The 19,481-nt window shown below is 46.7% G+C and overlaps 2 protein-coding genes across 2 annotated transcripts in view; one reads left to right on the top strand and one right to left on the bottom strand.

The window, feature by feature from the left end:
* SCNN1A (sodium channel epithelial 1 subunit alpha) overlaps positions 1 to 19,481 on the top strand; it is a 39,695-nt gene that overhangs the window by 7,684 nt on the left and 12,530 nt on the right. The window contains exon 2 of the mRNA XM_064155915.1: positions 18,777 to 18,896. Coding sequence (XP_064011985.1) covers positions 18,891 to 18,896 — 6 coding nt within the window. The 5' untranslated portion in view covers positions 18,777 to 18,890. The remainder of the gene's footprint in view (positions 1 to 18,776; positions 18,897 to 19,481) is intronic.
* Positions 9,827 to 16,954, bottom strand: LOC135182145 (natural killer cells antigen CD94-like). Its single transcript, XM_064156011.1, has 6 exons — positions 16,828 to 16,954; positions 15,699 to 15,797; positions 13,525 to 13,611; positions 12,389 to 12,543; positions 10,775 to 10,887; positions 9,827 to 9,947 (listed from the first exon to the last, which is right to left on the bottom strand). Exons 1-6 carry the CDS (start codon positions 16,952 to 16,954, stop codon positions 9,827 to 9,829), a joined length of 702 nt encoding a protein of 233 aa, XP_064012081.1.

Here is a 19,481-nt window from a genome sequence, read left to right as displayed (position 1 = left end):
CACCACCATGGCTATTAGTCCACAGCCTTTCCCTCGTGCACTGAGCACATCACCTTGTTCAAGCCTGGGCCTGATGCCCTGGCAGCCCTGCACATGCTGTGAAATGGCACTCATGATGACCTGCTCCATGACCTGCCCCAGCACCAAGGTCTGACTGCCTGGCCCTCCCCAGGTCCTACTCCTTGAGCATCACAGTTGCCAATCTCCAGTCAGCTGGGACCTCCTCTGTTTGCCAGGACCACTGGTAAATAATGGACAGTGGCTTCCAGCTGCTCCCTCAGTATCCTTGGGTGTTTGCCATCAGACCCCTATAGACTTGTGTGTGTCTAAGTGGTGCAACAGGTCACTGACCATCTCCTCTTGGACTGTGGGGGCTTCATTCTGTCCCCATCTCTGCCTTCCAGCTAAGGCAGTTGAGTATCCAGTGAACAATTGGTCTGACTTCTAACGACTGAAGCAAAGTGGGGATTGAGTCCCTCAGCCTTCTCCTCATCCCTGCCCATTCTGTTCCCCCTGCATCAAGCAAAGGACAGAGACTCTCCTCAGTACTCCTTTGGTTGCCAGTGTTATTTATAGAAGCATTTCCTGTTCTCTTTAACAGCTGAAGACAAATTCATTTCCACTTGGGCTTTGGCCCTTCTCATTTTCTGATTATCTGTGCAGAGTCATGATTCTGGAAGCCTGCTTTTAAACCTGTGCATTCAAGCTTGTTTAGTCTAATCTTTTGCCCACTCTCCAATCTTTCATTCTCTTTCCACCACCATCTCACCCCTAACACTCTCAGAGAAAAGATCAGTTTTAATACTAAAAACTAGTAAAAATGGAAATGTTGCTCAGCTTCCAGTCAGAATTCACTGAATTAAGTTTCCATTCTGGAAATATGGTTAAAAACAGCTTGTGATTTTACATTTGCCAACTAAAATCCAGATCTTGTCTAAAGGCTTTCAGAGAAACCTCTTTCTGCTTCAGAAATTCAGAAGCAGTGAGTTGCAGCTACGCTGTCCTGAAAACTTAGCTACCTTCCCTGCTCCCTTCTGGAGGCCCAGTTCTGAACTAGGAGACTAATATCTCATCAATGAGACTAATCTCAACAGTGAGACTAACATCTCATCTCTGGTTTGGAGATATTTACCAGGTTCCCAGAATGGTGGGGTTGCAAAGCACCCCCAGAGATCATCTAGACCAGCCCCCATGCTAAAGCAGGTCCTCCCAGATGAGGTTGCACATGAATATGTCCAGGGAGTTTTGAAAGTCTTCAGAGAAGGAGACAAACACTCTGAGCATCCTGGTCCAGTGCTCTGACACCAAAAAAAACCTAAAAAAAGCTTTCCCTTATGTAAGAGGAACCTCCTGTGTCTAGTCTGTGCCTGTTGCATTGGGTAACATTGAAAAGAGCCCAGCCCCATCCTCCTGACCTCCACCCTTTAGATATTTACATGCCTATGTAGGATCCCCTCTCTCCTCCATGCTAAACAGCCTCAGGCCTCCCAGCCTCTCCTCATAAGAGGTACTCCAGTCCTCTCAGCATCTTTGTGGGTTGTCATTGGATTCTTTCTCTTGAATTGGTGAGCCCAGAATTGGACACAATACCCCAGGTGTGGCTTCACCAGAGAAGAGTAGAGTGAGAGAAGAACCTCCCTCAACCTGTTGGACACTCTTCTTAATGCACCCCAAATACCATTGGTCTTCTTGGCCACAAGAGCACATTTTTCAGCCCTCACTGCAAGAAGGACATGGACCTGATGGAGTGGATCCAGAAGAGACCATGACAATAATCAGGAGTCTGTGTCACCTCTGCTATGAGGACAGGCTGAAGGAGCTGGGGTTGTTCAGCCTGAAGAAGAGAAGGCTCCAGGCAGACCTAATAGCAGCCTGCCAGGAGCTGAAGTGGGCTATAAGAAGACTGCAGAGGGACTGTTTGCAAAGGCCTGCAGAGACAGGACAAGGGGCAATGGTTTGAAATGAGAGAAGAGCAGATTTAGATTGGATGTTAGAAACAAGTTCTGCACCACAAGGGTGCTGCAACACTGCAAGAGGTTGCCTAGGGAGTAGTTGAGGCCTCATCCCTGGAGATATTCAGGGTCAGACTTGACAAGACTCAGCCCCTTGCTGACTGCAAGGGGTGGACTGGATGACCTTTGAAGGTCCCTTCCAACCCAAACCATTCTATGATTCCTGGTTCGACATTTGTTACTGCTGTTCCTTTTCATCCACAAAGGGTTTCTCTCTCTTTTCCATGTTTGCATTTGTGTGACTGTGTCAGGAAGAAAGGACAGGCTTTGCTCTGAGTTTGCATTAAACATTATTATCCACTTCTTTGAAAGGTCTGACAACAAAATCTTCTTCATACTCTTCAGATTCTTTTCCTGCTGATGCAGTTTCTAAGTTAGCTGAACTGCTGCCTTCTCACAGATCCAGGGATATTTCTCCAAACAATCCCCACTGTAAACCCTTGCCTTATGATAGTGCAGGTATGCACAGTTTTGCTTGGAGGACAAAGTGATCCTAGGGGGAAAAAACAAAACAAACGAAAAAACAACCAACCAAACAACAGAAAACAAAGAGCATCTGGTTAACAACTTTAATGTAGAAACTTCAAACCGAACCCAGGAAGTCTTCCTAGTCTATCATGCATCACTGCAAAATTGCAGGGCAGAGTCATTTTAAGGTTTATAAAGATTTAGATAAAATGTTGGAAGAACATTCACAGCTCTCAGAATTCAAGGCTGAAGGATCATTCTCTGACCCTGAGCCAGCCAGCCTGGGTGGCCAAGAAACCCACTAGACCATGTTGATCAAGGCTTCATCCAACCTGGCCTTATTGCTGTCTACAACTACCTGAGGGGTGGTTGTGGCCAGGAGGAGGTTGCTCTCTTCTCTCAGGTGGCCAGCACCAGAACAAGAGGACACAGCCTCAGGCTGCACCAGGGGAGATTTAGGCTGGAGGTGAGGAGAAAGTTCTTCACTGAGAGAGTCATTGGACACTGGAATGGGCTGCCCGGGGAGGTGGTGGAGTCGCCGTCCCTGGGGCAGTTCAAGGCAGGATTGGATGTGGCACTTGGTGCCATGGTCTGGCCTTGAGCTCTGTGGTAAAGGGTTGGACTTGATGATCTGTGAGGTCTCTTCCAACCCTGATGATACTGTGATACTGTGAATACCTCCAGGGAGGGGGCTTCCTGTAGAGTCAAGAGATCAGGGGGCTGGAGCACCTCTGCTATGAGGACAGGCTGAGGAAGCTGGGCTTGTTGAGCCTGGAGAAGAGAACACTTCAGGCAGACCTAACAGCAGCCTGCCAGTACCTGAAGGAGGTACAAGGAGGCTGCAGAGGGATTGTTTGCAAAGACCTGCAGGGACAGGATCAGGGACAATGGTTGGAAATGAGAGAAGAGCAGATTTAGATTGGATGTTAGGAACAAGTTTGGCACCATGAGGGTGCTGCAACACTGCAACAGGTTGCCCAGGGAAGTGGTTGTGGCCCCATCCCTGGAGATCTTCAAGGTCAGGCAGGAGAAGGCTGTAAGCAAGCTGCTCTAGCAGAGGATGCCCCTGCTGACTGCAGGGGGATTGGAGTAGATAACCTTTGGAGGTCCCTTTCAACCCAGAGCATTCCATGATTCTATGTTTCATAAAGTAAATGGTTTTAAACAGTGAGTCACCAGCAGCCACTGGTTGCGTTTGTTTGTTGATTCCATCTCCTCACCTTTCAGAGCCTTTTTAACTTTTGAGGATTCCACACCTAAAGGAGGGCTTTAACTCCAAATTCATCTGTGCCTTGGTTCTACCTTGAAACTTTGCCATTAATGGGATTTTGATTTCCTCCTCCTTCAGTGCACAGAGAGGATATTGTGCAAGAAATGACTAAAACCCACCAAGTGCTTAAGGTCAGGAAACTTACCAGTCCATTCTCTTCGTAGAAAGTTTGGTACCATCTGTCCAAGACCAGCCATCATCTCCATAGGATAATCCAATCCAGTAAGAGAACTTGGCTAACATTTGAGCTATGCTAGCCTATAAAAACAAATGCACAACATTTATCATCAAGAACTTTGTGGGCTGTTGGGTTTTTTTCTGTACCTAAAGAACTACTGCTGAGAGAGGAGCTGATCAAGAAAGAACCAAAGGAGTTAATTTGACTCTCTGGATTTTTCATCACACTTTCCAAGAGGAAACATCTTTGTTAAGAGTTAGATGATGTTTGGACTCAATGACCTTAAGTGTCTTTTCCAACCAAAACAGTTTTATGATCCTAAGGAAACAGACATAGTTTGTGTCTGGCATCTCTACTACAGGTAAGACCAAGGCAATATTTTATTGTTTAGAGGCCTGCCTCTGAATATTCAAAGAGACTTCCTGATTGAAAGACTCCATGCTTCTAGTTTCCACCGGATCCAGGACACTCATGTCCAGTGTTTGGCTGAGCAATATCCTGTGTTGCTGGTTACCTCACAATTGCACATTTGTGGTTGAGTGTTCTGCAGTCTGCATTGCCTCAGGCCCTGGAGTCAGTGTCTCTTTTACTATGTAACATCAAGAAGTACTGGTTGCCTGGTGAGGAGCTCTGAAGAGTTGATACCCGTGCAAAAGAACATTAGTATGAGAAGAACCATACCAACTTGGTTTTCTTCTTCAGCATAAGAAGGGTGGCATTCTGGGAGAAGCAATAGTATTCACTTTCCTGCCATGTAGCCACCTCTTTTGAAAAGTAGAAACAGGTGTCACCTCCAACCCATTTCCAGTTTACAGGGCAGAGTAAACATCTGGGGCCTGGAAGAGAAAGAACCCATCAGTCCCTTGCAAACAGCCAAAGGAAGGGTAGAGGATTTCTATGCCCTCCATAGGCCTGGCAAGTCAAAGTTATTCAGAGCTGAAACCTGTCACACTTCATGGGGCACATCTACACTCACTTTGTTAAAAGATTCATTCTTTAACTGGTACAGCACGTAACAGCCTAGTTCAGTCTGGAATAAGACTTCTGTGTGAACAGAAGTTCTACTTACTGTTTGCATCACCCATCAAGCACAGCCTCTCTTTCAGTCCTTGCAAGTTTTCACTCTGTCCCACAGGTGCCTTTGAACCTCTGAGACCTGAAGTTTAGAGAGATATTCCTAATAAGACAACAAAGCTGTGATGCTGCTGCTGCATGATACTTGCTTCATCATGTCTTGCATATTCCCTCTGAGTAACACATGCCTTGTATTGTGAGAAGATGACAAAATGATGGACAAAGAGATTTCCAAATTTTCAGTGCAGTTTAATCACAAGGCCATTGCAGGTAACCTGAAAAAAGACTAAAATAATGCCAAAAAACCTTGCTTAAGAAGGGCTATCTTGACCTAATCATGTTGATCTTGCCATCCAGAGGGCCTTGGACAGGATGGAGAGGTAAGCCCAAGCCAACCTCATCAAGTTCAACAAGGCCAAGTGCAAGGTCCTGCACCTGTGTCAGGGCAATCCCAAGCACACATCCAGGCTGGCCAAAGATTGGATCAAGAGCAGCCTTGTGGAGAAGGGCTTCAGGGTGTCAGCTGGTGACAAGCTCACCAGGAGCCAGCAATGGTCACTGTCAGCCCAAAAGGCAGCTGTGTGCTGGGCTGCATCCAAAGCAGGGAGAGCAGCAGCACAGGGAGGGGATTCTGCCCCTCTGCTCTGCTGAGACCCCACCTGCAGCACTGCCCCCAGCATAAGAGGGACATGGAGCTGCTGGAGCAAGTCCAGAGGAGGCCACCAAGATGATCAGGGGTCTGGAGAATCTCCCCTATGGGGACAGGCTGAGAGAATTGGGGCTGTTCAGCCTGGAGAAGAGAATGCTCTGGGGAGACCTTAGAGCAGCCTTCCAGTACCTGAAGGGAGCTACAGGAGAGCTGGGAAGGGACTTTTTCCCAGGTTTTGTTGTGACAGGATGAGAGGGAATGGTTTGAAGCTTGAGGAGGGCAGATTGAGACTGGAGATCAGGAAGAAATTCTTTGCAGCGAGGGTGGTGACACTGGCACAGGTTGCCCAGGGAGGTTGTTGCCCCTTCCCTGGACATGTTCATGGCCTCGTGGGATGAGGCCTTGAGCAACCTGTTCTAATGGGAGGAGGCAGGAGGCCTCCCATGGCAGGAGGGTTGGATCTGGATGATGTTTAAGGTCCCTTCAGGAGTTAGTATTAAGGAATTAAGATGACCAAAGCAACAGAGCACACTTCAGCACTTACCTAGGACTGTCATTCCTACAGTGAGGGCCAGGCAGAGCAGAAACAAAGTGAAGACAACTGGACACCATGCAGCAAAGGGAAGGGAGTACCCTGGGAGAAACCAGCAATTGATCTGAGGCAGGCACCCTGTTCAGCAGCACTCCCAACCCTCCAATGAGATCCAGCTGGTGACTCTCAAAAGAGTTCCCATTCCAGGCTGTATTATAAGAATCAACTCAAAGGCAACTTGAGAAGAAGCTGTGGAACCTCTGTTAAAGACATCTGCTTGAAAAGAGACAGTGGATGTGGGTCAAATTGAACTTACCTGTGGTAAATGATAAAACTCTGAAACATTGTAGTGATCCTCTGACCTAGAAGGATCTAAGGAGGTTTTTGGCAGCACTTGTCCTCTGCTCTATCAGAGTGCAGTAAGGAAGGATTTGCATACCATACAAATCTTTCCTGCACAAGCTGCATGCCAGCCCAGCTCCAGCCTGAAGCCCAGTTCAGGAAAATTCTGGAGTCCAAAATATCCACAGAGATTTCCCTGGTTCAAAAGCTACAGGGAGTTACCATGCTCATGGCAGTGCAGTATGATGGACCTTTCAGATGAAGAAATATTGAACTCAGGACTGGATCACAGGATCATAGAATCACAGAATCAGGAAGGTTGAAAAAGACCCCTGAGTTCATCAAGTCCAACTCTCAGCCCACCACCACCATACTCACTAAAGCTGTGCTCTCTTAAAATACATAGTTTAGCCCAAGCAGAGCTTTGGGACTTGAAGAAGGGAAATTACATGATCTGTGCATTTAGGTCCAGTGCTGTCTTATCCCTTCTGGCCTTAAAGGTCATGAAACTTCAGCATTGTCTTTAAAATGTAGATCCAGAGGGCAAACCATGAAGTTTTTTCTTCTAAAGCCAGATTTTCCTGTCTCTACAGTCACTTCTTGTAAGAATAAGTAAAACTACCCACATCAAAGATGATTCCTCAATCCCATAGCTTGATCCTAAAGCCACCTGCCACCTTTTACTGAGAATTAGGGCAAGTAATGGCAATAGCTCCACTCTCAGCATTTCCACAGTCATGCATGCTGGGCTTTGTCAGACAGAACAACACAAACAGTGCATTGAACCTGAACATCAAACACTTAAGGACATCTTTCTCTTATTTCCTGAGCTGGGCTAGACTCTTTCTATTACTGTCTGCCACAGCACAGAAAGTTCAAAGGACAAGTGTCAGCCATACCTCGGTTGATGTTCAGAGACACGTAGCTCCTGGCTGGATGAGGTGGCAGGTGATTTAAACTAGAGTATCCATCCTCTTCCTCTGTATTCCTGTACATTGTCATTGCTCAGTGACAATCCTCTTAAAAGACAGTCAAGGATTACGGAAGAAGCAAAAAGAAAAGCAGAAGAGAGAGGGAAGAGGAGAATGAGTCACACTTCAAACACCCTAAGGCAAGATGTGTGTTCATGTGTCACTAGGACTCCTCCTTTTCTTTCCTGGAGGAGTCACAGAATCAGAATCCTTTCAGCTGGAAAAGTACTTGAAGACCATCTTTAAGAGTCAAATCATCCTCTAACCCTACCAAGGGTGGTGCTAAACCACATTCCTCAGCTCCATATCTCTGCCTCTTTTTAATACCTCCAGGCACGGAGATTCAGCCACATCCCTGGGCAACCTGTGGCAATGTTTGAGAACCCTTTCAGTCACAAAGTGTATTCTAATTTCCAATCTAGACCTCTGCTGGTGTAACTTGAGGCCATTTCTTCTTGCTTCCTTCTCATTTCCTTCAAGCTAAAGATCCTCAGCTCCCTCAGCCCATCCTCAGCTCCCTCAGCCCATCCTCAGCAGGGAGATGTTCCACTGCCTTCAGCATCTTTGTGCCTCTTTCAATCTGTTTCCTGAAGTCATTTTGCACTCTTTGTGCTGGACTCTGTGCTCTTTGTGCAGGAGTCTTTCAAGCAGTTTCCTGAAGTCTTCTTTAACTGAGGGGCCCAGAACTGGACTCAGTATTCCAGATGTGGCCTCACCAGGGCAGAGTAGGAGAACCTACTCAGAGGGACAAGAACCTCTCTCAGTCTACTCACCACAGCCCTCCTAATCCACCTCAGGATGCCCTTGGCCTTCTTGGCCACCAAAGCACATTGCTGGCTCATGGGCATCTTTCTGCCCACCAGGACACCCATGTCCCTCTCCCCACAGCTGCTCTCCAACAGGTCAGTCCCCAGCCTATCCCTATCCATGGGGTTGAGCTTTCTGGATTTAACTATTGTTGCTCTTCAACCCAGAGGCCAACATTTGTTTTCTCAATGCAGCCACATCAAAGGTCTGTAGCAGATGGCTGGGGAAAATAAATTAGTAAAATCAGGTGTGAAATTATGGGAAGAAAAGAGGATAAAATGAGAACTAAGTGGAGTTATTCAGTTCACAGATTTCAGCACATCAGAAACAGGGGTTCAGGGGGTTTAGCCAAGAAGCTGCTTCAGTCTTTGCTAAAGAAATAATGGATATTAAAGACACATTGTTGTTGTCACAGTTTTCATTTATTTTAAGGGAAGTGTTCAAATGTCCAAGCAAACAACACACAGATAAAATATGTGGATGCACAAAGGATGTATGAGTGTGGAAGACAAAACAGAGGCTGACATAAAAATTGCATAGAACTCCAGAGAAGTGGAACCATCATTTTCTTTCAAGAAGTATTCCCCCTGCACTCAGCACTGATGAGGCCACACCTTGAAGACCAGGCTCAGTTTTGGGTCCCTCTGAGAAGGACATTGAGGGGCTGGAGCAGGTAGAGAGAAGGCCAACAAAGCTGATGAAGGGTCTGGAGAACAGGTCTGGTGAGGAGCAGCTGAGGGAGTTGGAGTTGTGTAGTCGGGAGAAAAGGAGGTTGAGGGGAGACCTCATTGTTCTCTAGAACTACCTGCAAGGAGATTGGAGGCATATGGGGGTTGTTCTCTTCTCCCTAGGATCAGGTGATAGAACAAAACATTGTGGCCCAAAATGGTGCCTGGGAAGGTTTAGGTTGGAAATTAGGAAAAGTTTCTTTCCTGGTGATAGAACAAAACATTGTGGCCCAAAAGTATGCCAGGGGAGGATATTTTGGATTATGGCTATTAGGCAATTATGGATATTAGGAAAAGTTTCTTTTCTGCAGGAGTGGTCAGGTGCTGGAACAGTCTGCCCAGAGAGGTGGTGGGGGTCACCATCCCAAAAGGTGTTCAGTAAACAAGGGGACATGGCACTTGGAGACAAAGCTAATGGCCATGGGTGTTGGGTTGACAGTTGGACTTGAGAGGTCTTTTCCAACCAAAACAATCCTATGATTCTATGTTTCTATGAGAAGAACTGTGTGGCTAGAGCCTGGGATTATTTCTGTATCCTGTACCTCAGTGTAACAGCTGGGCAAACAGATCTAGGAAAGAAGGGCTGCTGAGGCAAGCTGCTTTAGAAGAGGATTATGGGTGGCTGGTCTGGGAGGGAAAACACAGACAAAAGAAGATTTAGCCTCCAGAGGTCTGTCCATTTGAATCACCATTCTGACAAAACTGCATGATAAACAAACAGAAAGAAAAACTTTTGCTCCCAAAAGCTGGTATCTGGCAGTGGCAGCTCCCACACCTCTTCCTTGCAGGGCTTCTTCAGGGGAACTCAACAGCCACTTTCTCACAGATCCACAACTGCTTTGTCAAGCAGGAGTTGCTGCCATAGATAATTTGGCCATAAATGGAGGCACAGAAGATGTTGTCATAGAGAACAACCCTAGGAAATTAAAAGATATGGCTTAGTGATGTCCTGGTGGCATCATATCATCAGTATTTGGAACGTGAGTAAATCCTTCTGAATTGCCATTGGAAGGTAGAGTTATTGTCCCCTTGGAGCTGTGTGATCCTTTTGGATCTGGTGTATGTGATCAAGCTGTACTTTGCCAACCACTGTTCCTTGTACAGGATCTGAATTACAGATGACATGAATGAGCAGGAGTGTTGACCTGCTTGAGAATAGGAAGGCTCTGCAGAGGGACCTGAAGAGCCTGGATCAATGGTCTGAGACCAACTGTATGAGATTCATCAAGGCCCAGTGCTGGGTCCTGCATTTGAGTCGTAACAGCCCCATGCAAAGCTCCCAGCTTGGGGAAGAGTGGCTGGCAACTGTCCAGCAGAGACAGCCCTGAGAGTGTTGATCAACAGGTGACTGAAGATAAGCCAGCGTGTGCCCAGGTGGCCATGAAGACTGGCAGCACCCTGGCTAGGACTGGCAATAGTGTGACCAGCAGGACCGGGGCAGTGATTGTCCCTCCGTACTCATCACTGGGGAGGCCACACCTTGAGGACTGGGTGCAGTTGTGGGGCCCTCACTCCCAGGACAACATTGATGTGCTGGGGCAGGTGCAGAGAAAGGCAACCAAAGCGATTCCACGATTCTACAATTCCATGACTTTGGAGTTCCATAGCAGATACAGTGGTCTCCACGATCCTTCATCATTGCACAGGTGACACACAGGGGAAGCAAGAGGAAGCAGAAATCCCACAGGATTTGCTGGAGCCCACTGGGTGTAACCACAATGCTCCTAAGCCACAAGGCCTTACCAGTTTGTCTCTTGTTTGGAAAATGCTGTTCCATCTTCCCAGTACCAGCCATTCTTTTCAGACATGTGTGACAATCCAACCCAGTAGAACTGGGAATCCTTTGGCAGAGAAACCTGCAAGTGTGAGACAATCATCACAACAGTGTTTGAAATCTAAGACCTAAGCTCCTGTGTCCTCCAGCTCTGAAGGTTCAGCACCCAATGAAGGTAATGCTTAATAAGGGAGCAACCTCTCATCCATGCTTGTTTGCCATGAGGCACTGCTGTCTGCTCATTCAGATACCAGTGTTTATTGAACTGCCACCAGATGAGTGTCCCCTGGGTCTGCACAAAGGGCCTTCTTAAAAGAAAGAAAAACAAACCAAAAAACCTCAAGCAAACCAAGAGCAGCTTTATTCAGTCTGCCTTTAGGGTATCTACGCTGCCTTTAGGTGTCTGCAGTTTAGATGTAGATATGGTAACGCTGTTTATGCTCCAATGAAGAGTCAGCAGAGATCTAGCCAAGAGATCTAATGGAGCCTGGGAAGTGATTCATCTCACTGGGGTTGCTACTGAATAATGACTGTGTTGGCCAGATCCCCCAGCAGCTGTGATGGAGCTTGAGGAAAGAGCTCTAAAATTGCAGGCTGCTTGCATTGTAGAAGCCTGAAGTTAGGGGAGAAGAGCCTCAAGCCCGAGCAGAGCCTGTTGCCCTGAATATAGACCTCTAGCACCTTTGGAGTCCTCCAGCTTGTCTGACAGACACAACTCAGAACCTGTGGGAGAACTGTGCCTTGCTGAGGCATTATCTGGAGATCAGAGAGAATAGACCCAGTGTCTCATACTGCCCTAGAAACCTATGCTTATACTCTTGGAATTGTTTCCAAAGTGCTAAGAGATTCCTCAGCACCATAGCCTGTCCAGATCACCCAGACACTCTTTTTCTGCTTACTAACATCTTTATGGACTCATCCATCTAAAATCCACAGCTGGCTTAAACTGGTCCAGCCTCAATTTGCCTGCAGCTGTGTGGCAAATGTGGAAGGAGAAGCAAATGCTCAGACGTCTGGAACTGAAATAGATTTACAGAGCACACCAAAATCATCTCTCACTTTCAGGTGTTGTCCACAGGTGTCTCCCAACATTGTGAATCACAGTTCTGACCCTTGGATCCTGCTAAACTCAATAATAAACAATTTTCCACTTTCCATTTTGTCTCTTCCCATCTGATTTTCACTTTAAACAAATAAAATCCAATCAGATTGAGCTGAGAACCCCATCTGAAACCAAGTCCAGCTGGAGAAAGGAGAGAGATTTCCAGCGAAGCTTCTTTGATGTAGCAAAAGGAAAGGAAGAATGTTTGGGGTTTGGGTAAGCTTCCTATTTCACAGTGTCACAGTATTATCAGGGTTGGAAGAGACCTCATAGATCATCAAGTCCAACCCTTTACCACAGAGCTCAAGGCCAGACCATGGCACCAAGTGCCATGTCCAATCCTGCCTTGAACAGCTCCAGGGACGGCGACTCCACCACCTCCCCAGGTTGTTGGGAAAGAGGCTCCCAGATGTGTTTGCCCATAAGTTTGGTGGCAGTCAAAACCTGTGATAGAAAGGAATGCATGAGATTCCATCCCTACCATCTTTGCTCTGTCTTTGAGCACAAGAAGAGTGGCGTTTCTTGAGGAACAGAATTCCTGGCTTTCCTTCCATGTTTTCTTCTGCTTTGAAATGTAGAAGCAGTTGTCACCTCCATCACTTTGCCAGCTCACTGGGCAGACAACACATTTTGTTTCTAGAAATCAGAGAGAGTATTATAGAATTGTTTTGGTTGGCAAAACCCTCTAAGACCATTTCGTCCAACCACTGTCTGACTCGACCAGCTCTGGAGCTAAACCATGTCCCTCAGCATCACATCTCTGCTCTTTTAAACACCTCCAGGCATGGGGATCCAACCACCTCCTTGAGAAGCCTGTTCCAGTCTTTGAGAACCTTTTCAGTCAAGAAGTTTCTTCTAATGACCAACCTAAACCTCCCCTGGTGCAACTTGAGGCCATTTGCTTTTGTCCTGTCACTTGTTACTAGAGAGAAGAGGCCGACCCCCACCTGGCTCCAACCTCCTTTCAGGGAGTTGTGGAGAGCAGTGAGGTCTCTTCTCAGCCTCCTTTTCTCTACACTAAACAACCCCTGTCCCACTCATCAGCCCTGTTCTCCAGACCTTGCTCCAGCTTTGTTGCCCTCCTCTGGGCCTGCTCCAGCCCCTCAATGTCCTCATAGAGAATGGCCCCAAAACATATCCCAGCCCTCAAGGTGTGGCCTCCCCAGTGCTGAGTGCAGGGTGACAGTCCCTACCCTGGTCCTGCTGATAACACTTTTGCTGATCCAGGCCAGGATGCTGTTGGCTTTCTTGGCCACCTGGGCACAAGCTAGCCAGCTGTTGACCAGCACCCTCAGGTCTCTCTCTGCTGGGCAGCTTTCCAGCCACTCTTCCCCATGCCTGGAGCATTATGCAGACTGGGAGCAGCAGAGGGGCTTTAGCTATGGCTTGGCTGAGAAGATATTAAGAGTAGCCCTGAATCAGCTGAGCTCTTGAGGGCCCAGAGACAATTTGTTTTGCAAGCTGGTGGACATGTAGCCACATCTCAAATCCCACCACAGTTCAAAGCAGATCCTGCCCCAGCAGCCAGGTGTTTTTTACTGTGATTTTGCTTTCTCAGTCCATGGGGGGCTCTGAAAAAGGGTTGAGTGTGTTTATTTACATAACAACCACATTTACCATGTTTCTCCTTCACTTCAAAACACAAGGCTTTTCTCATCTCCTGCAGCTTCTTCCCTTCCTCAGGATCCTTGGAAGCCTGAAAAACTAAATGGCAAGAAAGTGCTTATCAAAGATTGGTTTGAGGATCTGTGGCTTCAAATGTAGCTTTAATTTGTAGGGGTTTGTGTGTCCACCATCATGTGTAATTCCTGTGCATTTTTTCTTCACCAGGAGGGTTGTGCAGCACTAAAAGTGACCTAGGAAGGTGGGAGCATCTTTGTCCTTGAAGATTTTCAGATGTCATCTGGACAAAGCTACAGATGGAGCTAGAGGAGATTTAGATTGGATGCTAGGAAAATGTTTGGCACCATGAAGGTGCTGGAACACTGCAACAGGTTGCCCAGGCTCTGTCCCTGGAGATATTTAAAGTCAGACTGGAGAAGGCTGTGAGCAAGCTGATCTGGAGGAGGATGTCCTTGCTGACTACAGAGGGGTTTGACTGGAGGACCTTTAGAGGTTCCTTCCAACTCAAACCATTTTATGACTCTATGAGCTTGTCTGAGCTTAGGGGGAAGGAATGGGTTGCCTCTGACCTAACACTGTTGTGATGCCATGGCCCCATCAAATATTAGGTCTGGGCACTTAAAACTGCTTTCCTCCTGCCAGAGAGAAGGTGGTGGCTCTCTGTCTCTTTTTCCAGCTGTAATGTGACATCACCTTTGGGTGTGAGCTGAATTAGTTCTGTGGAAAATCTGCTGCAATCATTGGGCAAATGCAGCAGTCACAATGCTGTGATGATGCCCAGTCACAATGCTGTGATGCCAGGATTGCCTTCCCTGCTAGGAGGTTAGGATTAGGTTTAGAGTCATTTTGATTATAAAGTTCATGGTTAGGGGTGAGGGGTTAGAGTTAGGTTTAGGGTTAGTTGGTGGTTAGGATAGGGCCAGAGTTAGATTTTAGGCTAAGGGTTGGAGTTAGGGTTATGTTTGGTTTATGGTTTAGGAGGAGGGTTGGGGTTATGCTTAGGGGTATAGGTTAGGATTAGGTTTAGATGTTAATGGTTAGGGTTATGTTTGGTTTATGGTTTAGGAGGAGGATTGGGGTTATGCTTAGGGGTATAGGTTAGGATTAGGTTTAGATGTTAATGGTTAGGGTTATGTTTGGTTTATGGTTTAGGAGGAGGGTTTGGGTTATGCTTAGGGCTATAGGTTAGGATTAGGTTTAGATGTTAGTGGTTAGGGTTATGTTTGGTTTATGGTTTAGGAGGAGGGTTGGGGTTATGCTTAGGGCTCTAGGTTAGGATTAGGTTTAGATGTTAATGGTTAGGGTTATGTTTGGTTTATGGTTTAGGAGGAGGATTGGGGTTATGCTTAGGGCTATAGGTTAGGATTAGGTTTAGATGTTAGTGGTTAGGGTTATGTTTGGTTTATGGTTTAGGAGGGTTGGGGTTATGCTTAGGGGTATAGGTTAGGGTTAGAATTAGGTTTAGATGTTAATGGTTAGGGTTATGTTTGGTTTATGGTTTAGGAGGAGGGTTGGGGTTATGCTTAGGGGTATAGGTTAGGATTAGGTTTAGATGTTAATGGTTAGGGTTATGTTTGGTTTATGGTTTAGGAGGAGGGTTTGGGTTATGCTTAGGGGTATAGGTTAGGATTAGAATTAGGTTTAGATATTAGTGGTTAGGGTTATGTTTGGTTTATTGTTTAGGAGGAGAGTTGGAGTTATGCTTAGGGCTATAGGTTAGGGTGAGGATTAAGTTTAGATGTTAGTGGTTAGGGTTATGTTTAGTTTATGGTTTAGGAGGAGGGTTGGGGTTAGGTTTAGGTGTTAGATTTAAGCTTGGGGATTGGTTTAGATTTATGAATAGAGATAGGTTAGATTTATGCTTAGGGGTTAATTTTAATGTTAGGTTCATTAAGGTTAGGATTAAGATTAAGGGTTTAGGGTTAATTAAGTTTAGCTCTTGAATTATGATTAGTGTCACATAAGGTAAGTGCAGATGTTAGTATTCACAAGTGACCTGTGCCAGCTATGGGGATACTTCTGTGGCAGAGTTCTGCTGGCACTCTCCTTGCCATACTATTTCCACTAGGGGAGCAGGGTCACCAGGGACAGCCTGCAGGGGCAGAAGAAGCAGATGTACATCAGGAGTTCACTCCCACAGCAGCAGCTCAGGACACCCCAGTACTTACACAGGGCTAGCAGGGCTACTAGCCCCAGCAGCAGCACCAGGCACAGAGCAAGGAAAACGAAAGCCACTAGCTTCCAGATGGAAGAGGAGGCAGAGGTTCCTGGAACAGAAAGAAACCCAGTCAGCAACAAACATCAGCAGCTCTGCTATTATGAGAGCTTACATTCACTACTGAAGCTAATAAGCAGGGCACCTTTCTGTTCCTCATAGCTGGGGAAATTTACAAGGCACTATCTGAAAAAGCTACTGTGCCTTCCTCTCTTGTAGTGCTCTGCTCTAAGAAATGTGTCCTTCCAAAAAGGAAAAAAAAAAGAATCCATGGAAAGGTGGAAATTGTATTCTGTGTTGAAGTAAGTGGAAAAGACAATTGGAGTAAAGATAAGTGTCAGGAAAAAAAATATTGTCTGTGATCATGACCACACAAGATTCACAGAATCACAGAATGTCAGAGGTTGGAGGGGACCTTTAGTCAAACCCCCCTGCCAAAGTAGGATCACCTAGGGCAGGAAGGCATCCAGGTGGGTTTTGAAGCTCTCCAGAGAGGAGACTCCACAGCCTCTCTGGGCAGCCTGCTACAGGGCTCTGTCACCTTCACCACACTGAAGTGTCTCCTCATGCTGAGGTGGAACCTCCTGTGTTCCACCTTGTACCTGTTGTTCCTTGTCCTATCATTGGGCACCACCAAAAAGAGCCTGGCCCCTTCATCTTGACACCCACCCCTCATATTTATAGACATTGATAAGGCACTCTCTCAGCCTTCTCTTCTCCAGACTAAACAGCCCCAGGGCTCAGTCTTTCTTCAAAACAGAGATGTCCAAGTCATTCTCCTAGCCTCTGCTGGACTCTCCCAGCAGATCTCTGTCTCTCTCAAACTGGGGAGCTCAAGAGAGGAAGGCACAGTAGTTTTGCAGATGTGGTCTCACCAGGGCAGAGTAGAGGGGGAGGAGAACCTCCCTAGACCTGCTAGGCACAGTTGCCTTGATGCCCTCCAGGATGCCAATATTCTTCTTTTGCTGTTACTGGGAACATTTATCTTAGACTGTAAGTTTAGAAGGACCCAAAGCGAGCAATGTGAACATGCAAATTGTAGGTGGATTTAGGTGGGGAAGTTAATTCCCATCTGTACTTACTGTCTACTGTAACACATCTGGCTGGAGCCTCAAATCCAGAATATTTGTTGCTGCTTGAATATCTGGGAGTAAGGACTGAAGCTGGGGGTCGTAAATTTAAAGTGGTGTAGCCTTCCTCATCCTCCATCTCCAGCTCATCCCACTTCTTTCCTTCAGCAGCAGTTCTTTGGGATTAGGGGCACGGTTGCAGCAAGACTGATGGCCAGGATATGAGAAGGGTCCAAGTTCCAGCATTGCAGTGAAACCACAGAGGAAGCTGGCTCTGTCCTGATTACTGTGCCACAGTGAAGTGTAACAAACAGAAAACACATCAGGGAGCTAAAGTGGCACTGTCAGAGATGGGTATTTCTTTGCTGAATGTGAAGATGGGGAGTTTTGGTTCCTGGCTGGAACCTAGGAATGTCCATTTAACTACCTACCTAATCTGACTCTGTAAATGCAGCACACACCAGGGGTTTCCACCTCCTTGAAATAAGATGCTCCAGATAGAGTAGCTCTTTTGAGTACGAGAGCTGTCTGGTCAGGTGGCAAGGCAGAAGTGCACCAGCGGTGTGGAACGCAGTGGGCTGTGTTTCCTTGCACTACTGGAAAATAAACAACACCCAACTTATTTTACAAACATTCACTGATGTAAATGCTAGAAGGGGAAAAGTTGAGCTGAAAGGATGGTGAGGCCAGGAGCTTGGCAGGAGTCATGCAACTGCTCAGCAGAGAAAACCAGACTACACTGAGGATGTCTCTGCTGTTGCACTGTATGCCAAAGTCACTGTGCAGAAGAGGCTCATCCATCCTCATTCTCCATCTCTAGCTCCCTGCAGTGTCTTGGTCCAGTGCTGAGCTGGAGATCCTGAATATCTTCAGAAACCAACTCTTAGCAGAGCACTTGCCTGGACATGATGAGTCACATCATGGTGACAGAAGAAAACTGCAAAAGAGGAATTTCTGTGGTAGCTGTTCCTGCTCTTTTATTGAAAGTCCAGCCCCACTGTTCCTGCTCTTTTATTGAAATCCAGCATCTCCCATCTACAAAATAATGCCAACAGACTGGAAGTACTCTACAATGACTGGGCTGTTCTTCTTTTCTTGCTGTGCAGGTGATAGAATTTTTGCAGCAGAAATACCTTGTAGCAGAGGTGCTCCAGCCCTTGGATCATCTTCATGGCTCTCCTCTGGACCAGCTCCACCAGGTCCATGTCCTTCCTGTGTTGAGGGCTTCAGAGCTGGATGCTGTACTCTAGGTGAGGTCTTACCAGAGCAGAATTAAGTGGCAGAATCAGCTCTCTGAACTTGCTGGCCACAAAAATGACTGGGGAGCTGGAGCACCTCTGTTCTGAGGACAGGCTGAGGCAGATGGGGTTGTTCAGCCTGGAGAAAAGGCTGCTCCAGGGAGACCTAATAGCAGCCTTGCAGTACCTGAAAGGGACCACAAGAAGGCTGCAGAGAAACTGCGAAGGCCTGCAGTGATAGAACAAGGGGCAGTGTTTTGAAATGAGAGAAGAGTAGATTTAGATTAGAGGATAGGAACAAATTCAAGTACCATGAGGGTGCTGGAACACTGCAACAGGTTGCCGAGGGAGGAATTTGAGGCCCCATCCCTGGAGATCTTCAAGATCAGGCTGGACAAGGCTGTGAGCAAGCTGATCTAGTGGAGGATGTCCCTGCTGACTGCAGGGGAGTTGGAGTAAATGACATTTGAAGGTCCCTTCCAACCCAAACCATTCTGTGGTTCTATGTCTGAACTATGAAAAGGGAGATGGCAAAGGTGCATAATGCCTTCTGCTCTGCCTTTCAAGAAGGTTGTGGTGGGAAGTGTTCTCTCAAGTTATTTGGCTATAAAATGTGGCTTTTCTCATAAAATAACTAGAATCTGTAGATTATTTTTTCTTCTTAAATGTTTAATTCCATGTGGGTTCCCTTTTTGATGGCATTATTTCTGTCTTATATTCCAGAGTACAAAAGGCTACTGTCACCAGAGCACAACTGCAAAGTAGAACCAACGTGAAAGCACTGAAGTGTGAGTAACTAAAGAGGGCACTTGGAGAATTACATGAGGCAGTGTCGAAATGGAGGTAAATATAAACTCCATTGTCCTAATATTAGCTCTAATAAAGGTCCAGGTGCACAGCAGTGGGCATCTGTGTACCTACCAATCAACCCACTGCTGTGCTGGGTACTTAGCTGGGCTTTGAGGGTGACTGGACCCAACCCCGTGATCTCTGTTGGCTGGGGAGCAGCAGGTGTCAGAATAAAAACTGGTTTGAGGTGGTTGCATCTGCCTCCAAATTCCAGCAACAAGCAGGACAGCTCACAGAAGGGGTGGGGACACAGTCCTGGGGAGTCAGGTGGTTGTGATAATAGCTATATTGTTAGGGCTGGAATAAGAGAAGTAAAGATTCCATCTGGGGAGAGCAGAGAAGTGTGGGGGGAAACCTCAAGGAGGCTCCATCTTGATCACACCACAGGACAAAACAAAGAGAGAACTCCCAGTTCTGAGAGGGATCCAGTCCTGCAGCCTTTCTTGTTTCAGCTTGAGCAGCACACAGCCTCCAGGTGGGCAACGGTCTCAGCTTATTTACACCAGCAGGTGGGAGCTTTCATCTGGCCAATTACTGCAGTCGATCCAACTAAAACAAGAGCAGACTGAGGTCAGTAAC

This window comes from Pogoniulus pusillus, chromosome 15 (genome assembly GCF_015220805.1).
Source record: "Pogoniulus pusillus isolate bPogPus1 chromosome 15, bPogPus1.pri, whole genome shotgun sequence".
Lineage (NCBI taxonomy): Eukaryota > Metazoa > Chordata > Aves > Piciformes > Lybiidae > Pogoniulus > Pogoniulus pusillus.
Note: the sequence above shows the minus strand (reverse complement) of the source record. Positions and strands in the feature narration are given on the sequence as shown.